The following is a 25,689-nucleotide window of genomic DNA, read 5'->3' as shown; positions in this document are numbered from 1 at the left end:
AATCCATAAAGCTCCTTCCATCATGCTGTACAAATGATATATAGTTCTTCCGTTTTAAAATGGTATACCCACTGTCCTACTGTGGATATATAGGACACTTGTCACTCAATTTGATTTAATGCATGATCTTTTTTCCATTTTGTTAACTGTTTATTAATTGATCATCTTGTCCTTGAAAGGCTCATACAAAATAAAACTCAAAGGCATTTTTAGGATTTAGGTTTAAAGATAGGGTAAGTGATTTCATTTAATTCAAATAACAACAAAATGGGTCTATGTTCTGATAGTTCTAGTTACTATAGAGTGTTTGCTCCATATTTGGACTTCAGCCTTATCCCCTGTGAGGAGGCAGTTTCCGTTTTGGTGGAGGAGACAGGATTCCCCCAATCATGGTCGAGTGGGGGCGGGCCTTACGCGCACCAAGGCCAGCCCCCACTTGATCATTATTGAAGGAAGGCCCCTGCCTGTCACCTACATGAAAACTGAAACTTAAATGAAATCACTTACCCTACCTTTAAGTTATTGCCAAATAACTCAACCTTGGATTAATCATTTCAAAGCACGTTGTCCCAATACTGCTGTTCTTCACCCTATTGTTGTCTGGCAAACTACTGCCATATATTTATGGCCATTATGTATGCTTCCCCCTAAAAAATGACCTATGTTGATCAAACGATGGTTACCTTGTGCAATTTAATAGACTCAGGTCAAAGCTGGCTGTAGATCTCTTAATGTACCCTGGAGTTCTTAATCACATTAAGCCTGGCCTGTTGTCCCTATTTTAGACAAATGTTTCACATTTCCCATTAAATATGGCGACATGTCTGACAAAGGAATGGTTGGGACTTCAGTTGTAACGGACATGACTGTGAAACCCCTCCCAGACACATGGGCACATTTTCATCTTGGCATGAACAGCAGCATCTAATCCAGGTTTCCAATGACTATGTGAGGCAGGGACAACCTTATTACCTTCTCTAATGATGCTCTAATTATTGCCAACTGCTTTAACTTCTGACATTTGATAGGATGCGTTAGATTATGTAAGTTTTCCCACAACTATATTTGTCCTAAGGTAAAGGAAAATGATTGTCCAGTCATTTTTTTCATTAGTACTTTTTAACAGTCAATAAGTCTAACCAGTCCCACCAGAAAAAACCTGAATATGCAATCGCATAATTCAATGCATAATCAGCCAAACGTCGCATATTATGTCAAATAATTGCGTAATTCCGTGCAAAATATGTGAAATACAGTATGCATATTATTATAAGTGACTGGACGGTTTCAATGCCACACCATAGTCACACACGCTCAACTGTGTCAAGTTGCGCAGCAGATAGTTATGAGCGCAGCTTACACAGTCAGAGACATCATGATAGCGCACTGCACTTGACTGACTGATTAAAAAAGTCTGACCAGTACGTGACCAATTGGGCCCGGCCCAGCCCGCACAGACACGTCAGGCTCGGGCTGAAATCTTTGGACCCCCATGCAAGAGGTTTTAAAATGTTTAAAAAATATTTTTCAACTTGTAATTCATTTCTATTATTTATTTATTATTTATTATGTTGTAGATCGGCTATTCTCAAGTCATCAATGTTTATATGATTTAAGTGGTTAAATAGATTTTTATGATATTTAAAAACATTCGGTTGGGGCGCCCTGGAATCTCCTCAAGGACCCCTAGGGGTCCCCGGACCCTAGCCTGGAAACCAGACAAATCTGCCAGCTCTGCTGTGATTGGATTTCGCGTTGTGGGGCACCAATCAGGGCCCAGTACGCAAATGTAGGGTGGGTTTATCATCAGAGGCCCTTGGAAATGCAGGTTCCAAACAGAGATTACTGACCAATACCTAAGCAGTGATATTTATCTGGCCATGCCAGGCTACCCGGACCACACTTTGAGAACCAATGAAGTCAACTATTTACTACTATATAGTTGCCTAGTAAGTGAGAGAATCACCTTTTTTCACAATTTCACAGCATAAATGTATAAATCCCCCAGATATTCCATTGCATAATCAAAGTTTTTGCCCACAAAGTCAAGGGTTTTTCCTGCATTTTATTAAAGGGACTGTCTAACTATAATGAAAAACACAATTGGGTGTACTTCATTTTTCACAGCACTGTATGTCAAGCTTATTCTAAAAATTAGGTTAATAAATACCCAGAACACACAATCTGTAAAAAGCACATGTACTCTGTATCATTTGGTTATTGCATGGCGGTTTTTAACTTGGAAGCTATTAGGCAGTGAGATGCGCCCAGTGAAAAAGTCAACAAAAAGGAAAACATTAGTAAGTGCAAGTCATGTAAAATCATCCAAGTGCCGATGAGTGGTCATCCATAACCCTCAACTGCAAACCCTGAAGGACTGCAAGGTATGGTTAAGAAGGTATGAAGACAACACAATTACTTCATCTACCGGGATTAGATGGTCCTCTGTTAGTGTTTTATCATTGTAATTTCAATCCAAGGCGGCAAGTGCATTCATGGGTAGAATTTGAACAGTGCAAGACTACCCAGGTACATAGATGTTAGCAATCCTGTAAACCATCCCTATGCCCATTTAGTCAAATAGAGACGGATTGCTCAGTTCATGAAACACATCTGTTAAACTCAGAACACTGCTGTGGAGCAAATGCATTAAATGCAAGAGAAGATAAGAGATACTTAACTGTTTAAGAGCATGCAAAGCCTTACAGATTGTACAAACAGGCAAGAGAGAGAGAATATAGTGGCAAGGTTTAGAAAGCCACCGGTTTTTAAAACCTGAGATTTTTCCAGCAAAATTACGACAGCTAATCAAGCCAAGGAGCGTCGGACCCAAACTCACCGCAAACCTGCCGTTTCACAGACTCCATAATGTAAGGTACAGCAGGAGTGCAGTAACTTCCTAAATGATCAATACAAATCAACGTGAGGATAAGTGTTATGAGCAAGATGACACCATCTTATGGAGAGGCAGCCAATATTACACATTTATGTTGGTTGCGTGGGAACCAATACATGATAAGGCTGCATTGACGCATTCTAATGCGTAAAGGGGGAAAAAAAGACATCAGTCCTGAACTCTACAGATTACAGATAGAAGGAAAACATTTAAAACATATGCCAAGCATCTCTGCCTGGCAGCGCAGATTAGCCTGCACTCAATCCAACTCAGGTATTCTGAGTGACTGTCATTATCATGTAAGGGCATGAATCTATTATGCCCACAAGACATGGCACAGCAGTCTGCTGCTGATGATTTTTTTCCAACCGTTTCATCAGATAGAAATTAATAATAGGGAATATAGTTAACAGGCAATGGACTTACCGGAAGACTGACTGACGCAGGAGACTTTGTCATTGAACGGCGGAAGCTGTGAGAAGAGCATAGAGAAGATTAGATATGAAAAGGGATATTCTTGCATTGTAAAATTGTATATAACTGAATTTCAGTGTACAGACTGATGCCGACTGTTGTGTTGCTACTAGATGTTTTGCACCAGTCTGCTCAATAAGATCAGACATAAGATGATCAGTGTCTTCCTCCAATTCAATATGATCACAATTATCTACATAGGGCAAGGCCAATAAACAGAAAATATATCCAACTCGTTATTTAGAACCAATAACCGACTAGGAAAGATTCAAATTGATTTTGTTTTAAAATAGACTAAATCAATTAGTCTGATTAACCACTTAAACCTCCATTTTAGGTTGTTGTAAAATTAAGGCATACATAAATAGCTAATCTAAAGGCTCACATGAAGCATGTTTGTAGATTGGCTACTTTCACTTTATGTATACATTTAAAAAAAATCATTAATCATAATCAAAATGTTTGGAATTTATATTGATTTGAAGTCATATCGTCAAGCCTTATTCTCTAGCATTCACTTTAATGTTTTTGTACCTGTAGGGCTGGCCCCAATATATTATATCATGATGGGTAGATTTTGGATATTGTGATAAGGCATAAGTGTTTCGTTTAACTTTTCTGACAGAGGACCAACTTTTGCTTCAGAAGACACTATTATAATAAATGCATTATTTGTATTCATAAATATCCAGTTGTATGCTAATAAGACTTTATAAGCAATGCTATAGGAGGGAATTCCATATGGGGGTTGGCTGCAGAGAAGGGAGATTTTAATTTGGTGTGTGGACTATTTGAGGTTGGAAAAGGCAATGGTCCAAAATTAAATCACAACCAAAAACAGATTCTCAGTTGTCCAAAGATTTATTTGGCCAATGGGTCTTGTGTTTGACACACCACAAATGAGCATGGGAGAGAGAATGTACTCTAAGCCAACACAATAATTAAAGCTATGGTACGATACATAAGAAACAGTAAAAGTAGAACACTGTATTAATACTGTGTTTACTCGATAAGAACATTTTTACGGTCATGAAAATAAGACTAAGAAGTTCATATTTTAGATTCTAATTAGAGAAAAGAAACATTTGAGTGTCAAAGTGTTTTCATTTACTGCTAATAATAATAATAATAATATAGGCCCCACGCATTGGGGACTTGTTTGTCACAGTACATTTGCACATACGTGAAATTTATTACCCATCCTATAACGATTAGGAGCAGTGATCAGCCATATGTGGCGCTCGGGGAGTAATTAGGGTTTAAGGGTCTTGCTCAGGGACACATCGACACATAGCTGCCTGACCGGAAAAATCGTACCTGTGACATCCAGGGGCTCTGGCTCCCCAGACAGGCTCCCTAACCACTCAGTTACGGCCACCCTGTGCTTTCCTATGGTTTTAAGGATTTTAATGATTCTGATTTCAGTGGGTGGGGGCAAGTGGCTAGACACAATAAGCCCATTCCCAAGATGCACCGCAATCTTTCATGGGCAGATGTGAGTTATGGGGGCTAGTACTAGTGTTAATGTAAATAGTAATAAAGAAATCGCCTGCTTATTGTGTCTAAAAAGACATTTAGCCACTTGTACGAACTACCCACTGAAATCAAAATAGCTAACCTCGCAAAAATGATAGAAAGAAGTTTTCTTTTCTCCAATTAAAATCTAAATTATGAACCCTTGTTGTAAAAAAATTCAAGTTGTCCTTTAAACATGTACATACTCTCATATTCCACCCATTCCAACACCTTACCTCAACATAACATCGTGGAGTCACGAAGAACTGATTGATTTCATCAGGGCTGAATTCCCCGAAGATGTACTGTGGGAAGAAATAAACATTGTGTAAAAGATCAAGATTTTCATGATTGAAACAAAATCTGTTTTGTGGTACAACTTTAAAAAACCTGGAAACTGAAAAAAAGGCTGCCATGAATAGCCTGTGGCACCATGAAAACGCCACTGAAATATAAAACCAGAGCTGGAGTTCCCTTTCCGACGTGGAGTTAAGAATTACACAGGAAGGCTGTGATGTCATATTTAGAACTCATTTAGAGGATGGTGCTATTTCAAACCTCGCAGGGTTCCAAAGGGAGTGTCCATCATCAGCCAGCCAAGAATGCAACATTGGTTTGTATAAAAGTAACGGACAGCATGGAGAAGTCATGAGTCATGCCTTATTAGGCAAAACATCTCCCAGCAGGCCACGTCTAAGAGAGCAAACATGACTGGCCCATTGGCCTTGTATTGTAGCCTGGCATTAGCCAGACTGATAACATGGATTCACTCACACGTTCCTCCACGTTAGCAGTCTGGACTTCGGCCCATGGGAAACGAGTATGAGAAGTCAGAAATGACCGGGCCAATCAGTGACTGTGTTTCAACTGAACAGCAGTGATGTCATTAAGTACGCGCCCCGCGTATTTCACGCATATTTTTAATTCAGGACGCATTAATCCAGTCATCACAGGGTCCCTCGGACGCACACAACTTTAGTCTGCAGCTACAAACCACAGGAGCACATTCGCTCTGCGTTAGCCTCTTGCTAAGCTACTTTCTCCGACGGTCTGAGGTCATAAAGTAATTAAGTCATAAAAAGTCCAGTTTTCAAAGCGGAGAATCTAAATATCTGTGATTTACAACCGCTGTGTTCTACAAGCGTCTCCGACTCTCCGTCTCTCTCTGAACGTTCTCTAGTAACGTGTCGCTCTCACTGCAATGGGGGGCTACTCAACTAGTCTGGGGCACAACGTGCGACGCGGTGGAAAAAGTAAAATAGTTTCATTTTCGGTTTTAGTCCACGCGGCCCGCGCTCCGCCAGTAATCCGTATGAATAAAAAAAGATATGCCACAACACAAGGTATATATTAACATCCTTGTGTCGAGTGGATTACAGAGAAAGTTTATGCTGCTCCGTCATAGAGTTGTGCTCCGTACTCTACTGCCCTGTGTGCACTGTGTGCAGGTCTGTGTCTGAGTGACATATGTGGCTTCCAACGTGTGGTACACGGCCCAGAGCAGAGCGGCATGGAGCGCATGCGGTCCTCGCTTCTCCCCCGTTTTAAAACTCGCTTGTTTTCCAATAAAAAATAGACCTTTTTTTTGTCTTTTTACCGCGGTAAGCACAATGACACCGCGGTAGACCTCGGTACGGCGGTTACCGCCTCCAACCCTAATGACCATCCGTGGGTCCTGGGACCCATTACATTAAAAAGCTAGCAACATCACTGGAACAGTGTAACAAAGTCACTGATTGGCCCAGTCTTTTTCAGATTTTCATACTCACTCCCTATGGGCTGAAGTCCAGACTGATACTGAGGAGGAACAAGTGAGTGAATTAAATTTATCGGTCTGGCTAATGCCAGGCTACTTATATTGGGCTGCATATTGGGCTGCAACTACCTCCAGTGGCTCAGGAGGTAGCCGCTTGGGAATCAGAAGGTTTCCGGTTAGATCATGGGCCTCCCTGGGTGTCAAAGAGTCCTTGATAGAGATGGCCATTTGGAAAAAATGTATTAACCGGTTACCCGAAAAATGCCCCATTTACCCATTAAAAATATCAATACACTGGGTATTATTTCATCATAAAATGTGCCCTTTACACAAAAATACCACCAATACAACGAGGAAGAATAGGGAAGAAGAGGGATACAAATTGTTTTCTATAAGAAATATGGTTTTATTATAGCCTTATAACTAAATTAAATACGTTTTCATCTTGCTTTACAATACACAAAACAATGAAAGCGCGAGACCGCATCAGCAGCACAAGCCCTAGAACAGATCAACTCCCAATGTGTTAAGAAAGATGTTAATGTAATAGTAAAATGTATAATAAATAACTGCACAAACTGATTCAGTTCACTGTGAACGCAACAGTTAGCTGCCATGTCTGCAGTGGGTCTGTCGGGCATAGCCTCTGTGTAAAAAGACTGTTTATTGCGACTGCCAGGTCGCAAGTTACTATGAAAAGCTCCACCGGCTGTCCGTCAGTCGATCTGTCGGTCCGTTAAGGCACATGGCCCTACTCTTATCTCCGGCACCGTTGCCCCTATCCTTGCCAAACTTTGCACGCACTCTCCTTGGCTGGCAAACCACAACCTCGGCCCCTGATTTCTCACATGCCCCTCTTCTAGCGCCACCATGAGGTTGGTTTTTGCAGACAACATATGCGACCTGCCGGTCGCTTATCTCCCGATTAGGGAGTCTTACTGGTTTAACATAGGAAAATATTAACTCTAGCGAGTTGTGTTTTAAGCTCTGTTTTCCCCCCATTTAAAACAGGATTCAATTTGACAGGTGATGGGGAAAACCCAACCAAAGCATTTGCGCTGTTTCCTGATGAACAAGCTCTGTCAACGCAGAGGCGTGTAATGTTACACAGAAATTGGTGACCGGGTCACCACATGTGGGTTGACATGTGCGCGCGAGCCGGAACATTTTGCTTAATTAATTAATTCGTTTGCCCTCAAAATATTAAGTGAAGTTAAATAAGAGAGAGAAGTTGCTTATAACAAACAAATCAAAACATATTTCGATTTTTGATTAAATCAGTTATCATTTTTGCCCTCAAAATATGAATGAGTTTCATGAATCAACATTGTGTAGCAAAACCAGTTTAGCTACTTTGACCCTGTACATCTGCTATTTGAAAATAGCTGATCTACAAGCTCACAGCATCACACAGCTAAACCAAACGTTGGCGAGGTTGTTTATAGGCTACTTTACATTTAAGTACCAATCGTTCTTATTTTGTTTTGAAGCCCACCGATAGGCTCTTATTTTGAAGCCTATGTATTGACCGGGTTAACAGGTTTACGTTGGTCTGACATGACGAACAATAACATAGCTACCTAGCTTGCTAGTGCTTCTGTGTGCTGGTGATGAGTGATGACCAGTGATCGGACGCTATACTATCGTCGTAGGGTTAGGTAACGTGGTATTGGCGCTGCTATGTTTAATCTTACACATTAAACCAACATAAATAGTAAAGCTTTTCACACGTAAGGCTTTATTGAGCAATGAGCACCCGCACAAAGTCCTGTGAAACTAACTCACGGAGTGGTGCGTGATTCTCATGCAGTAGCCTACACACGTAACACATCCCTCCCGTGCTGGAGTTAAATACTTTTGCAAGTTTTTCTACATGAGTCGCGGGTAACAGCCAGGATTTCCACCGCGGAGGTAAAGGCTCAGCCCTGAGCCGCTCAGGGCACTGGGCAGGGCTGCATTGTGCCAGCCACCCTCTCCTCCTCTCCTCCGTGATATGAAACATGCTCGCGGGAGGCGGCGCAGCGCAGCGTGGTGTAGGCGAAATGTGAAGTCCATCTACTGTATTAGTCCCAAATCGCAAAATGTACTATAGTGGTTTTAAAAGAAATCTACATCTCTTCCTTGCACCGTTAAAGCCCCGGTAAACATTTGTGACGGTGGGCTGCTCTGGACGTGTGTATGTGATGAAAACAAGCATGCACTGGTGACGTTTAGGGCTTTTCGCTATGTGTCTTGGCCGGGCGCTAAAGATTTCAGACCAGGCGCAGCGCCTGGCTTGTAAAGTGCTGCCGGAAACGCTGGTGTGTGTGTGTGTGTGTGAGTGTGAGTGTGAGTGTGTGTGTGTGTGTGTGTGTGTGTGTGAGAAAGGGTGAAAGTAATGCAGATTGTAATGTAAAGAGCTTTGGATAAAGGAGCTATATAAAAGCACCATTTACATTTATTTTACAACAATTTTTTCTGACTAACCGAGAACCATGTCTTTAACAATCATCGATTGCCAAGAAAAATGTTGGCTTTTGTGGTCGCCTGCCACGATAAAATATGATTTCCGTACCTTTTTATGTGATCGCGGCTTTTCCCCTGTGCATGAGGCACGTACGTGCACGATCGCTAAATCTGTGTGTACAATGCCATACAAGGACGATCATAGAAGGATTCATGCTAATGGCGACCTTAGCATGCTATAAGCAGACAAGCTAGCAAGAAATCTTGCAGGCCATGTGACAGGATCAGTAAACTCAGGCCGTGTCAATCAATGAGTTAAATGCATTTAAACAGAACAAATGTATTAACCACTTAAGCGTTATGTTAAGCTTTGTCACCATTAAAAAATATATATATATTTCTTTTTGGCCAATGCCATGCCCTAAATAAGGATTGATTATTAATGAAATTATTGATTTTGTATAATCTATTATTTTCATTAACTTTTTGTATGAAATGGTGAACCATAGGTTGGAGGGGACAAATAATAAATGAAATGCCAAATTGCACAGTCATTTTGGTTGCAGCCTGTCCCTCCTAGGTAGGTATGCAGTAGACTGGTTTCACTTGACAGCAGGTTTTTTCTACTTGTCTCAGGCAATCGGACAACCGTTAATGTTGGACGCTGACAGCAGATACAAATTTAAGCCAATTGCTGTGATCTTGACAGTAATTGGTGCTGCTTCTATGTTTTGAAACATTTAAACAAAGAAGAACGACTTAATTGAGATCACACTTCAGACTGTTGCTAATATTGAAGCTCCCACAGAAGCATGAGCCATTCTATAGTAAATTAGTCTAAGCAAGACCTTTTGTGACCCTAAAATCCCATGGACTCAAACAGGGATTACCTCTTGCTGCAAGTTCCTCACTGACTTGTTGGAGGTGAGCACAGACATTTTAATTGTCAACTTAAACAGCATTAGTAATTTTTTGCTTATCGCACTGAACCTTGTTATATTTAACCAAATTAATAGTAATACAAAGGGCTGCCATATGTAAATCAGTGTCGCTACTTTAAATATGAACATATGCATTAGTAAATCAAGAATTACAAAAGGGATTATCCCAAATGAGGGAAAGCGAACAGCAGAGCTGACAAGGCAGGGACCTTGGCAGTAGAATAATACTCCATTCCATTACATGCATTTCCTACTCATTGTTTTGTGAAGATAACCTGCTTTCTCCCCACTGGCTATATTTAACTTAATCACACTGTAATTGCAGATGTCCTGTTGTTGCAACACATTGATCACAGAAGTTAAAGTACCTTAAAATTTCATCCAACCTATTTTTGGTTTAGGAATATTAGTCAGTAATTTAAAAAGTACATGCTAGATTTATTCTTTATGGAAATAAAGATATATAATATCAAAAATATTCTGTTTTAAATTAAATAATTACACTTTTACCAGAAGCACAAAATAAATAAAAATGTGTTGGTGACGTGTAGTGGTGATTGTCTAGACTCTAGAGCAATGGAGAAAAGGTGAAATGAACTCACTAGTCACACAGTTAATCCTCCCAGCGCATTAAACAGTGGGACATGAAAAGGGAGGTACAGAGAAAAGAAAGTGCAACTCAAGCATATGTAACTCTTTGCAAACGAGGACCCACACCAGGGCCCACATTGCTGAAATGGCACTACAAGCGACAAACAGCCAGCTATAATCCAACGGCCTCAGGACGGCTAATACAATCACAACAGAAAGAATGTCCCTTTGCCTCTTTCTGCAGGCATGCCACACGTACCACACTAAGCTTCCCTTGCTGTTCGTTTGCACTGAGGATTACCACAAATTAGCCATCTGTATTATTTCAACACACTCCAGTGACGACACCACATACACGCACAGAGAGAACAGGGCTAGGTGGACCTAGCATAATAAAGTGATAATGAAATAAAGAATAATGATTAGGATAGATAGACAAGGAGCTCAATTAGCCATTAATGACTGCGTTGACACCTACAAAGAGTAATGTTTTTATTTTCTGATAATTAATAATGAAACTATGGTATAATAGCAATAGTACATTGGAGGTCAGACAACTTTGTGTAATACTGGCACTTAGGCTTGTGTAGATGAGGGATGTGATCGATCGCACATAGATGTTAGGGAGACTAACTATGTACACGTGGTTACCTCTAATGGCATGACATCACGCGGCAGCCCGCAGGGGTTAAAGCCAAAATAAATCCCAAGACTGAAATTTATTTTCAGACCATGTCCCAATATGTGATTTTTGAAACATGAAGCGTGCAGCACACACACCTCCCCATTATTTATTTATGTATTTTTTTGCGGATCTGTACTGATCTCAGAAATATCCCCTATGGAATCCTCAGGACTGAAATCAGTCCCCAGGACTGAGAACTTTAACCCCTGCGGCTTCACACACACACACACACACACACACACACAACTGCTGAATGTAAAGTGCACTAGTGTGACCAATGTACATTTTTAGTTGCGCTGGACAGATATTTGGTCCCAGATACGGGTGCACTCTGGAGCACTGCGTCTTAATGTGCTTGTGTGCACTGATGCACAAATTTACATGGGGTGGGAAGATTCACTTATCTCCCCATATACCTGGGTGCTTATCGATTTATATTGCGTTTCAATTAGGTATAGCCTAATTGAACTATTGAACTGCACGCGCGCACGCATGCATGCGCGCCGTCAAGATGTGTGACGGCACGGTCCGCGCTTCATTCCCCCTACCTGCAAGGCCCAAATTAATTTCTACTGGGCAAAAAAATACAAAAAAAAAAATCAGATGGTGTTGAGACCCAAACAGAGGAAAATGTAATGTTTTTTTTATTTACTTTTTTATGTTTTTGTAAGATTTTATAGCCATAAATCATAAGTCATGCTCTAATTTACATTTTGGGGATATTTTTCACAATAATAACATGTGTACATGTTCTAGACATTCTAATGATCACCAAAAAATATATATGTTACAGTATGTTTGGGTAACTTAGGACGGTAAGAGTAAGAGCGCTTGTTTTGTCGTTCACCACACACTAATCACCACCAGATGGCGACGACAGCCCATATACAGCCATTCACTAGTGCAGGCGCTGACGTCACTCGTTTGCGACTCTCTTTCTTTATTTACTAGCCTAGCTGGGCGGTGTTTAGCCATTAGCTTAGCCATTAGCTTACTATGAGCGTTTATCGTGGGCTTCGTGGGCTTGCCCAGGCCTTACGGCCTGGGCATAAATATAACGATTGCATTCACCACGGCTTCGTAACTCACCCCACTCGCGCCTGCGGCGCTCGGGGGCGAAGAGCAGGACCAAGGTCCGCTGGCCTTCGCGCCGCTTGCAATGTCGTGGACAATCGAGCGGCTCCGCCTGGAGGACGTTGTTGTGGGCGACCGCTTGTTCCGCCCCGTGCGGCACCACGAGTGCTCCGTTTCTCGACCGTCCTGTTTCTCTAACAAACCGTGACATATATATATATTACAGGCATTTTACTTATGTTTTTGTGAGGAATAGCTTCTGTGAAAAAGTGAGATGTTGTTTGTCCAGACTATGGAATGCCAGCATCTGCGGGGGGTATTTATTAGTGTCCGACCGATAGACTTTTTTTTTTAACCGATACGATACAAGAGATACCGATACCGATATAAAAAATGAAAAAAAAAATGTTTTTTGAAAAAGAAAAATGGCTGCCAACTCGGGAAACTTGGGCGGGGGCAGCAAATGAGTTATTATTATTATTATTATATTTTTACACACAATCCAGGAGCATTGACAGGCCTGACATTGACAGGCCTGACGAGGCTCGGCTGACACAAACACACTACGTTGTCAATTCACCATACAGTAAAGGAGGGGAGCGCACTTTTTATGATCTATATACCAGTTTGCTTTTTTCTCTCGCATAAATCTGGCAACACTCTTCTTTCCACTGTCCACACAGTGTTTTGTTTTATATACCAGTTTGCTTGTTTCTCTCCCATAAGTCTGGCAACACGCTTCCTTCCTCCTCTCTCTACTGTCCACAGTTTGGCTAATGGCTAATGCTAGCTCCGGTAGAACTGGTTGTTTTAAACTCTATAAAGGGAATTAAAAATGCTATCCTTAGATCGCCAACAAGTGCTGTCCCTATACTCCCATGGACTTTGTTTGGAATTATCTTTGTTGTTCTTCAGCAACGTGAGACGTTATGCGAGTTAGCACACACACACACACACACACACACACACACACACACACACCACTGACCTGGCCTCAGTGTGAAGGAATGGTGCTCTCTGCTGGACAAAATATTTCATTACACTACCATTCACCAGTCCACACAGCTCCCAGCACCGGACAGTTTTTTATTTATTTATTTTTATATCGGCGGGAAATTTCACTGATACCGATATAAACCGATATGCCCAAATAAGGTCATATCGGCGGCCGATATATCGGTCTCTCACTAGTATTTATATGCAAATATCGTGGCCAATGGCATTGTAATACTAAACAATAGGATCCAATGGTGATGTTAATGTGAACAAAGAACAGGAAAACAAATTATTTAAACTATTTTTGATAAAATAAAAATGTGTCCAAAAAGCGTCAATGTGACAGGGGTCTGTTTTTGGAAAATCCAGTCGGAGCATTTGTTTTCTGATGAAAAAGTCAGCGTGTACGATTCCAAATCAAGCATCAGACTCGCAGTTGCATGCATGCATGCGTTACACAGAAATGTGTGACCGCAGCGCGTATAGTTCCATGGTTGATGACTTGATGTTGCATAGACATTGGTGTACGGGGCTTTTGGTGTGACACATGGGTTGCTTTTCTCCTTTTCCTTTTTTTATCGGTCACCATTAACTCTTTGCGTGCCAGCGCCCTCTAGGGGCCAAAGAATGCCAGCGCATCTCTCATAGGCGAGCGCTTTAGCTTCCAGGACTTCAGCTTCCAGGACCTGACGTGCTCACGTTGATGCACGGCATGGAAATGTCCCGGATGAAGATGCTAACAGAATGGCTATTCCCATTTTGTCATCTAAAAGATCATTTTTGGGCGATTTCGCCGTAAATAAACCTCGCGCCGCTTTCCTAAAACACAAAAAAGAGATATAAGCCTTTAAAGATGCGGTCTTTCATTGGATTAGGCGGAGATTGGCGATTGCGTTCGCAAATTACGGCCGGCCGGGACGTTGTTAGCTTTCGGCTAGTAGCTACAAAAATCAAGCCAGGCTTCAGAAGGCCTCTTATCAATTTATTCATTTAATTAAATAAAGCCGAACTACTTCGGGATCGGCACACTCGTGTACTCATCGGAAGCGGCGCCGAACATCGGGTGAACATTGGGGAGCTCAAAAATGTATTTTAAACCATTTTTAATGGAATATATCGTCGGACAGAGTAGAACGGCTAGCTGGCTAGCGGCTAGCAAGCCAGGACCACCCACGACTCTACAAGCAGCTCGGGGTAAGCGAATTAATAAAAAAAAGATTGTATTGGATTGAAATAAAGCCGAACTAGTTCGGGATCGGCACCAGATGAGTTAACTGTTAGTGCTTACCGGTAACCAATTTCTTATTGGTTAAACGGTAACGGTTAACCGTTGGCCATCCCTAGTATAGACGGTGGGAAATCAGAACCGCGGAATGTAAATAATAAAAAAAAATGTGTAAAAAAAATAAACAGCAATTAATCGATTAACATCCCTAACCAGGCGTAGGTTATTTTGTTAATTAAAGGTCACAATGTTGAAATGTATATGTTACAGTTAGTTTGGGTAACTCAGTTAGATTGGGGTAAGAGCGCTCGTTTTGTATTTCATCACACCCCCCTACCACCACCTGGATCAATTCCCTTTGATAATCACTTATCAACACACCTTTGTAATTCCCAGATGATGCCATAACATGGCGACAACACAGCCATTCACTGCGGCTCACGCTTCACTGTGTTGTCGTTGACGTCACTCATCTGCGTCCCCTCTTTGTTTATCTACTAGCCAAGCTCAGCTGTGTTTAGCCATTAGCTTACTATGCCTAAACTCTAACCCTAACATTAACCTCAGTAAAACTATGCCTAACCCTAACCTCCGTGGGGTGAGGCGCTATCCTGCCGACGCTCCATTGTCACCCAGGTGGGCACATCAAAGCGTGTGTGGATCAAAGCGACCGCTTTCTCCGCCTCGCGCCCCACAACGAGCGCTCCTGGTCTCAATCTAACTGAATCTCAAACTAACTGTGACATATATATTGTATAATTAGGCTGTAACTGTTGATTACTATTAGGCTTGTGACGGTTTCCGGTTTTACCGGTTCGATCCGGTTTACTTGATGGTACCGGTTCAGTTTATGAATACCGACTAAACCGAGTTGGGAAAAAAAAAAAAAAAAAAAAAACGAGTTGGGGAAAAAATACAAAAGTATCCAATTAAAATATAGCTTACAAATTTAAACGTATGCTGGCGTCGTCACGTGTATTTTCCGACAGCACTAAATGAATTCTGTATTATATTTATTATGCTTATATACTGAGTGAGTGGAGGAGCGCAGTTCTGCTGCTACTGTTGACAGCTCACTGCTGTGGCAGCGCAGCGACCCGCCTCCACTGACTGTCCTCTCCCTCCGTTCTCTTCATTCAATCACAACTGGACACACAATCACATACTAACGCTGATTGTTTATAGATGTGGACATTGGACAACGTTTTAGATGCACACAGGTCTTCATCGCGTCTTTACAACAATAGCGACGATTAACGTTGGGGTGAACTTGGTCAAATAACTTTTACTGGCCAAAACACTGAGGTTGCAAGCTAGCCTAGCATGTATGCTAGGCTAGGCTATATGAGATACAGTATGTATGTAGCCTAGCCTAGCTCAGCTGTTTGATTGATTATAGCGTTTTTGTGGCGGCGTCGCTCCTTTGGTGGTCCGCCGCCGCCTGCACCTTACCCTCCCGGATCCGTGGAGGGGCGCCACGTCCCTTGGGGTTGGGATCCGGAACCGGTTCTTTCGGGTACCCGGTTCCGAAATTGAAGAACCGGAGCCGGTTCCATCATATTTTTGTGACCGGTTCCTATACGGTTCCTGGAATTTCTCATGAGCGTTCATTGGGCCCAGCTGTGTGCATTGCAAGCGACTGTGGTGACGTCTCGCTACATGTGTGAGTGAGGTGGATACACCCACTCTCTATGCCCACACTAGAGGATGACACGGGGGTGGATTTTCAGTCCTGTCCCGTCCCACTCCCGCAGAAAAAATCCTGTCCCATCCCAATCCTGGGCCAGAGTAAAAAAATAAATCCCGTCCTGTCCCACTCCTGTACAATGTATCCTGGTCCCATCCCGCTCCTGGTCAAAATCACTCCCGTTCACATCCCGCTCCCGAAAAAAAATAAAAAAATAAAATCGCGCAGATGTTTTTCTATTTTGATCCATATTATATTTGATATCATGTTTATTATTATATAATGTATAATTTTATAATGTTCGCAGTTCAAAGACCTCACTTTCCTGTGCAATTTATTTCTGCGATTTGATGAACTGGTCTGGGATGATTCCTGCTCCTGCCCACTCCTGTTGATTTTCATTCCTGTCCCGTCCCGATCCTGGCATTAATACAAATTTGACTCTTGTCCTGCGGGAATCCCACGGGACCCACGGGAATTCCTGTCAAATGTCATCCTCTAGCCCACACTCTACGCCTGCTGAACGACGATCAGAATGCTAGGCTAGCGTCCTTCGAGACAGACGGAGCTAACGTTAGCGCAGCAAGCAAAACTACTCACGAGTGTGGTTACACTTTACAAGAGAGGGGAAAAAAGCATGCCTAGTGCACGAAATGCAGTCTCCTAAAATCTGTACCAGTGACTGCAGCTGCTGCTCAACTTTCTTCAGTAGCCTAGCTAGCTACTAACGGAGTAACCACTGACGGTGCAATGTCCATTTCACTCGGCTTGTACTGCAGTTCATTCATGGTGTTCCATATGACGGATGCGACGATTATCTGAGGTTTTACGAATAACTGGAACTAGCAACAGTCAGCAACTCACTCCTTTCAGCTTTCACGCTGGTAGCAGCTGGGATGATGACAAAGAAAGACTAGCCGATCTACAAGCTCACAGCACGTCGCGTGCAACGCGTTGTGAGCTTGTAGATCGGCTATTCATCGTGCCGTTAAATAACCATGTATTCTCCACTGCTTGAACGTCCACCCTTAACCATGCATTCAATTGTTATTGTGGTTAAGTTGAAATAGTAGTTATACAAGTTGCTGTAGTAATCAGGGAATCACTTTATTATAATAATTAAAGAAACATATCGATCTATCTACATATCGATCTATCTATCTATCTATCTATATATATAGGCCTATATATACAACTTCCGGGACAGTTATAGGAACCGGTTCTACCCGGAACCGATATGGGGGCACCGAAAAAGAATCGGACTCGGTTAAAACCAAACGGATCCCAACCCTAACCTCAGTCAAATTATTCCTAGTTCCCTGAAGGAGGCACCGCCTGCTCCACCTTGTGCCCAAAAAACGAGCGCTCCTGTTCTCAATCTAACTGAATCTCAAACTAACTGAAATGTCAGATGGTCTGTGTAACAGAAAGGTTGGGAACCCCTGGGCTAGAGCACACAAGCCCAGCGAGCAGCACAGCTCGAGCTCCACGTCTCATTATTAACCCCACCCCTGGGCCCGGATGATGGAATAAAAAATTTGCTCCAGGAGCTTCAATGTCCAAAAAGAGGTTTGAAGGTCAGTCTAGACTGACAGATATTCCTTTGTTCCCAGATAAACTCCAGTGTCTCTTCAGCTGTGAATTCTATCAAATCATCCGCAGTAACCATGTTCAGCGGTCGAGTTTCATCTATGTTTTGACGTGGTACATTCCTTATAAATAGCAAGGTCACTCATGGTGCCACTTGAGTGCATGGTGGAACTTCAGTTGCACCTACAGTATTGGTCAACTGACATATAAACCCTCAGGGAAGATACGGTAGCTGACCAATCAATTCCAGCTTATCACCTTCTGTCCTTTTCACCCACACCCCATCCAGGCCAAATAAAGGCTGGGTAAGTGACAATAACCAATGACAATCCTATCGTGAACGGACAACGACAGACATTCGCAGAAACCTTTGCCAATATTTGGGCCATTTGACCATAGACCATATTCACACCGCGGCCATATTGGATCACATGACTTCCTGGGATGGCAGCCTGCATTACTAACCATTGTGAACAATGGAGCGATGGTCCAAAATATGAGTTCTGTTCAACCAATTTCTTTTTAGCAAATTGACAAATGGGCAAATGACATCAACAACATCCCCAAAATGATTAAATATAAGGGCTACAGTAACAGGATTGATTACATCCATGTTAATGATATTCAAGGTAAGTTAGGTTGCAACCTTACTGTGTACAAAGACTTGCTATCTGTGCAGTGCTTGCTCCACCATCATATTAACTATTTGTTGTTAGATTGTTCCTGATTAATATGCAAAAATCACGATACAGTAATATTAACTATATGATGGCAGAGCAAGCACTAGTCTGCACAGATACTGTAGCAAGTCTTTGTACAGAGCAGACGGTTTGATTTTCTTTTTAACCGGTTCGGTAATTAATTAAAAACCGGACTGGTTGCCATCCCAGGAGGTCATGTGATCCAAGATGGCCGCGGTGTGAATAAGGTCTATAATAAACAGCCCAGTCAGCTATGGTAAACACGGATCTGCCGACATTTTGACGACCCCCTCCACCCCAATCTCAGTTAATGCCAACAGGATGATCTCAAAATAGAGATGATTGCCCAACCACACTACACAAGTGTCTTACAATGTGAGTGAGTTTTAGAGAACTCGAGGGAAGAGTAGGGTTGGGTATCGTTTGGATTTTTACGATTCCAGTTCCGGTTTCGGTTCTGCTTATCGGTTCCGGTTCCAAACGGTTCCTATTTCGGTTCCAAAATGGTTTGGTTTTTACACAATTTTTAATTTTATTTTTTAATTTGAATGTTTAATTTACAGTTTTAATGAATCATTTAAAACATAATGTTTTAATTGAATTTGAATGTTTAATTACAGTTTTAATGAATTATAACAAGTGTTAGATTTGCTAGCTTAGATTTGACAAAATAACACAGCTCAGCGAGCGAGCGACAGAGAGCTGAGCCCGCAGTCGCAACATAACCCAGAGAGACACGCGGGGGGTCCGCAAGGACTGTTGCTGTTGCCGTACAGTCTTTCAGATGAATGCCACGCTGTCATAAATGTTTCGACTCCATCTCACGTCTCTCTGTGGCTGTGCAGGGCTCAGCTGTACTGGTGGATGGGCTGCTAATTTTGCTAGCATCGCTGTTGTTGTTGACTTGAGTGGCAACGCAGTTGTCTGTTGTCCCCCGATTGTGTGTGCGCTTGTGTGTCTATTGTGTTGGAGGAATACAAGAGCCGCTTCCCAATTCAGTGTGCGCCCTTCGTAGTGTAGCCCGTGTGGGGCTTGTCCTGTGAAGTGCACGTAATGTAATGTAGCCTTTTTTAAACGGATAGCACGTCTTTTTTTTTTACTGGTGCGTCTAGGAACCGATAAGCGGTACCGAAAGTAAATATTATTTTTGGGTACCCAGGAACCGTCATGTCCTTATCGGTTCTGTCTCGGTACCGAATTTCGGTACCCAACCCTAGGGAAGAGTTTAACAGTAATGGGAAAAAATATGTTTTTAAACATTACCCACAACAGCAGCTTTGAGATTGAAATAACTGATCCATATTTGTCATCCAAAAACAAAATACAAACTAATAATAACCATATCAAAATACAAAATAATCTAAAAACTGGTTGCTTCCAAATTATCAATGGCAATAAGACAGGGGACAAAGCCAGGCTTACTCTAATGGTTCTCTCATAGTGGAATGCCAGACATTATTAATGGACAACTTGGCCGAGTGTGAAAATGCGGCAGTGCCACTACAAATAAGGTCAGACACGTTTTGAATAAATCTCTGGAGCATGCCTGTGCCTGTGTTTTGCATTCACTATAAAACACAAGGAGCTCTGGTGAGGTACAACGGTGACATACACACAAAAATATTTAAGCCGAAAGAGCCCATATCATTTTTGTTTCAGTTTAAAATAAGAATTGTCTCAATTATGTCTGTAGCACCATCAAAGACTACGTTTTCAATGCTCTGGTACAGAAACACTCCACAGCAGTTTCACCAATTACAGGCCATACACTGTGTGTTGCTATTTCAAAATTGTATTTCAAAACACAGCCCATTAGGTTTAAGTGTGCTTGTGAAAGGAATCTATATAACCTGGAACACACCTTTTAATTTCCCTGTGAAAGCCATGTGGAATAACTGTGATAACATGGTGGTACAGATGTAACTTTCTCATGCTGTGTAAAGGCTTCAGTCTCTTAGTAATTTGTCTTTTTAGAGAAGCATGGACGTTTGAAAAGTGCATCATTATCATTGAACACTAAATTCTACTGCAAATAGTTTCGTTAACACATCTCTCTCATGGCTCTTTAGCCTTTGTAAAGTGTCTTGAGATAACTTGTTATGATTTGACACTTTAATAAAATTGAATTGAATTGAATTAAGTCACAAAACTAGCATATTATGTCAGAAATATGTAAGGTGAGAGGAACAAGACATTAGAACATTCCCTATCATGGTCCTACCACCATTCATAATTCATGCCATACAATGGCCTGGAAGCTGAAGAACACATGACCAGCGAGTGAAAAGAGCCACCTCACAATGAGTCAGTAATGCCAAGCTAACTGTGCTACATAACAAGAGTTCACTAGTGGTTAATGTTTCAAATCCCAGGGAGATAGGCCTAATACGTAAGGTTTCACACCTGCACAGACATGACGAGACACTGTGCATTAATACTGAGATAAAACCTGAGCAACAGGATGCATCACTTTAGGCCGAGGCTAGTATGGGGGGTGGCCTTTCCAATAGTTTTGTGATCAAGACGGATTGTGTCGTCCTGAATAGAACTGTTGATAACTCAGGATTTCTGGGTTAAGTTGACCTGTGTTCTTGATGGTTTGCTCTATCAAAAGGGGGAGGGAGACCAACGTTATTGTCACAGCACAGGTTTACAGGTGTAAAACAGTGGGTGAAATTAGTTTTTGTTTTTTCCATAAAAAGAGAAGGGGGAGGAGAGGGGGGATAAGGGATAGCAAGGAGAAGAGAGATCCGAAAAAAAGAAGGGGGGGAAAAAACGCTTTTGAAATTAAACACTTTTCTCTGCCATGAAACATGGCCCGACAACATAGTGGTTTAAAGCAAATGCAAATAATTAAACACTATCTGACCAAACCTGCTCCTCCCACACTACTACATCACCAAAACGGAAACTGCATTTCTACTACCAACAAGGACAAAAATAGTTTGGGGTTAGTGAAAGCTAAAATATTTATGGCTGGCAAAACTTTGCTTATGTTGGCTTGTTAGCCAGCAAGTAAACTTGAGTTATACCATATGTGCAACTTGCTGGCTTAATAAATGATCATTAGCCTGTTGTCCACTAAATTAGCAAAAAAGTGCTAACATGTCTCACATTAATCGTCAGAACAGCAGTGCAGTTTGTTTTAAAGCGACAAAAGGTATTACACACTTCACAGATGTTCACACAGACTAACATATAAGCAATATAGTAAAATCCAGCCTCATGTTGACTACTAATTATTATCGGTCATGAAGTTTTAAAATAAATGATGCAAATGATTCATCATACAATGACTCCAGAATAGAATGCATTTGCCTTACAGAATTCGACTGAAAATGATTTACCTACCCCAGCCCTAAATGATCACAGATTCTGTCAGTCACATGTTGATGTTTTATATCAGACACGGTGTCAATGTACTCAATTAGCAATGTCCCCATTTGACTATCTGTCGACACACACAAAGTGGCAGTACAGCTCAAGTTTTTAAAGTCAGCCAAAATTGTCCATTTCCATTAAATGTAAGTAACATGTAAGTGTTTTTCAACTTGAGGTACAACACACACACACACACACACACACACACACACACACACACACACACACACACACACACTTATTTCATCTTAGTCTTGGTCAAACATGACATACTACATAAAGGATTGCAATAGTATGCAGAACAAGCAGCTTCAGGGCCGTTCATTTATTTAATAGCATTTAACCAGTATCTTGCAGCATGTGACTACGCTAAGTGAGCTTCACTTGTCTAAACGGAAAGCAAACTGGCAGCCTGTCTATTTCGATCAGGTAGATTCCGTCTCCATTTTAATGCATTCAAGTGGAGTTCAACTTTGTAAATAATCGGTAACTCCTGAACTCGCACACTTGATTTCCATGAATAGCACGAATCAGTAATGGGCCTGGTTTCTACATGACAGCAAAGTTCCTTGGACATGACACCGAACAGCTAAGTTACAACAGCCAACACAAGCGTCCACGTTACACGTGCAGCACGGCACAATCCAGCACAACAACTGTCAGAATCATGTCAGGAGTCAATAAACGTCCCCTTCTCAGAGAAGGCCCACGCTGTCGCATTTCATCTACTAGCTTACCTAGTTAGCTTGGCTGCTAACAGCAGTCATACCACCTGCCAGAAGCTGCTTCCTAGCTAGCTAGCTACTCGGCTAGCCAAATGCTAACATCTCAGAAATAATGACAAATCATAATGTTAAATCCACGCGCGGAAACTCTGAACACGTCGCTCAAATGTTATCACGACATCCATGTGGGAAAGCAGACTAGAACTCGTGTAGCCTACGTGCTGAACACAGCGCCCGAGTGGTTGTAATAAAAACATTTTGTTAAAAGGCCTCTGTGGGCCATCATCATCATGCATTGCACAGAATCACGCAGCCACTTGAACAACGTTATGTCACCTCGCTGTTATTTTAGTCACACGCGCGCACACACACACACGGATACAAAACTACTGACACTTGTGTGATCTCACGTCAGTCAGAGTGATGGTGTTTAGGAGATAAGACTGCGTGTTGTTGTACTGGACATGACTTTGATAAACATCCAGAATAAACGGCTGGGTTGAATTGAATGGATGGATGGGGGAAGGCTCAGGTCGGGGCCTGCTTGCCCCATGCAGCTCCATGCTGCTTGCCTTGCCTGGAGTTTCAATGGGTCTCCAAACAGGCTTAGCCTTAGGGAAGCATTAACGATAAGTTACTTTAAACTTGGACCGTGTCACTCGGCCAAAACAACGCGTTTTCAATTAAATTACGCTACTCTTGTACGAATTAACCCTTAGCGAGCACTTTAAGTGTTTTTCCCCACCAATGACACGACCAGCTTGTTTTCTTTTTGTTGAAAACAAGTTGTACATACGCGGCTGTTATATAAATAAACTATAGCTGTTTGGCATCGTTCTCGTTCTATTTGCTGTAAAAATGAGTTGACAGTTGACACATTATTGGTGTGAGTGAGTTCTTTTGCAAGCTAATGCTAGCCTGCTAAGCTAGCTATACCTGGTTACTGTGAGAAGCCATGCTCCCGGTGAGACTCGTTCTCTCCTTTTCCACCTAAAAAGATGAAAACTCTCCCGCCGGGGAAAACGTCGTTAGGTTTGTAATGTCAATTACAAGACGGTCCGTCCTACTTCGACATCATTTCCATCGTTCTCGTCCCCCCCGCGACAACAAGGTTCCCGACAGTTCGTGGTGTTTTAGGTTCCTTCTACTTGTGTTCAGCAGATCATGCTGCTCCCCTTGCCGTCGCCGCCATTTCTGTCTGTCATCTTCCTTCCTCACTGGTAGAGAGAGCAGCACAGCAGCGCGCTCCGCCAGGGCGACAGAGGAGGCAGCATAGCGTCAACAAAACGACGACTTCCGCTCTGCGACTTCACAGTAGAAGTCATTCCACCCGGGCAAACGTCTAATTTCTCTATTAATGTTTGGGAATCATAGCTCAATAAACCAGCTTAATAAACCAGTGGTGGTCAAACTTGTTCTCAAATATTTTCATGGCTGCACGGACCCCCATCTGAAAATGTTTTGTGCCAGCAACCCCCATACAAGATGCCCCCCCCCATAAAATAATAATAATAATAATACAATAAATAATAAAAAATAATAAAAAACATACAGAAATAATTAATCGATTAAAAACACAGTTGAATAAATGAATAAATATACAAAAAATAATTGTATGTATTTTTTTCTTTGGCCATGATCCTGTTTATTTTAGCGAAATATGTCTGAAGTACAAAAGCTAGAAGACTAGAAGCTACATTACGTTCACTCTTCCACAACAACGCTTCGATTTGACACTTATTTTGAAACGTTCATGCTCCTTTATGGCATAAACGAACTTAATTTTCGTACACTGACCGACCATGTTTCACGTCCGGGTGGAAGTAGGCTAGTAACAGCAGATTTGGCAGGCACCAGGCAGGCGTATTCGTATATAGCTAAAAGAAAAGTTTAACCTCACCCCTAAATGAATAATCCACACACAAGCCCTCGTGAAAACGTGCAATAAAGTTGGTAATACATTGCCAGTGTGTTGGCCGCCTATCTGAACACATTAAAACACAGACATCATCAGACAAATTGATAAAGATTATATTCTTATATGTGCCATGATAGTGCATCTGCCATATAATATTATCAAGTGACAGACAGGTGCAAACTGCAAAGTGCAGCATAAGCAGTAGGCTAATTACAGTAGTGTAAAGTAACTAAGTAGATTTACTCAAGTCAAGTAGCCAATTCTGAGATACCATTTTCTGTACTTTTACTTCTATGCCTACTCCACTACATCTCATTTGAAAACTTAGTAGCCATATAGTCCATTTGAAAATAGCTGATCTACAAGCTCACAATGAATCGCACTGCGACACATTTTGAACTTGTAGATCTGCCATTTAGAAAGATTTTACATTTTTATACATTTTATGTAGACCCTATGTTTGAAAACGTGTGAAATGGGACATTCTGCATTATGAGTTTTTTCTACTTTTGGTACTTTAAGTACATTTTGATACCAATACTTTCGTACTTTTACTCAAGTACATTTTTAATTCAGGACATTTACTTGCAACATTGTTGCAGCATTGATAACTTTTTCCACCACTGGTAGACTAGTAGTGGTGCACAAAGTAGGCTACAGCAGTACAGTTACGAAGTAGTAAGTACAGTAAGTACAGTAGTTTTCCATCTTGGAATCAAACATTCGTGCAATGGCAATGCAACTGTAGTGGGTGTGGCACGGCATGGGACAGCACGGCACGGCACGGGACAGGTGGGTTGATAGGAGGAGTTCATGCAACATCGCAGAGAAGGGGAGAAGGGAGGCAGGAAGCCAAGCCATAACAAACGATCACAATCTGTTGTTGTGTGCGGATTGCGGAATCCAAAGGTAAGCAATAGCAATCGTTATTTCCCTTCTCAGATAACAGTTTGGTTCTCAAACTTTGTGGGTCCATTAAGTTAGTACTAGTAGTAGTGGACCCACAACACAAGCGTCCATTTGATTCCATTTCTACACTCGAGTTACAGACCTGTATTTGGGACCTGTAAGCGATGACGAAATTGTACC

At 41.8% G+C, this 25,689-nt stretch overlaps 1 protein-coding gene across 2 annotated transcripts in view; it reads right to left on the bottom strand.

The window, feature by feature from the left end:
- usp10 (ubiquitin specific peptidase 10) overlaps positions 1–23,864 on the bottom strand; it is a 41,879-nt gene extending 18,015 nt beyond the window's left edge. For both annotated transcript variants that reach the window (XM_080730688.1, XM_080730689.1), the window contains exons 1-4: positions 23,619–23,864; positions 5,122–5,190; positions 3,323–3,368; positions 2,840–2,899 (exon numbers count right to left, since the gene is read on the bottom strand). In XM_080730688.1, the coding sequence (XP_080586814.1) occupies positions 2,840–2,899; positions 3,323–3,368; positions 5,122–5,190; positions 23,619–23,639 (196 nt within the window). In that variant the 5' untranslated portion in view covers positions 23,640–23,864. The remainder of the gene's footprint in view (positions 1–2,839; positions 2,900–3,322; positions 3,369–5,121; positions 5,191–23,618) is intronic.
- Between the last annotated feature and the right edge of the window lie 1,825 nt (positions 23,865–25,689).

The sequence above is a fragment of the Nannobrachium achirus genome (genome assembly GCF_963921795.1).
Source record: "Nannobrachium achirus genome assembly, chromosome: 7".
NCBI lineage: Eukaryota > Metazoa > Chordata > Actinopteri > Myctophiformes > Myctophidae > Nannobrachium > Nannobrachium achirus.
This window is presented reverse-complemented; position numbering and strand designations above follow the sequence as displayed.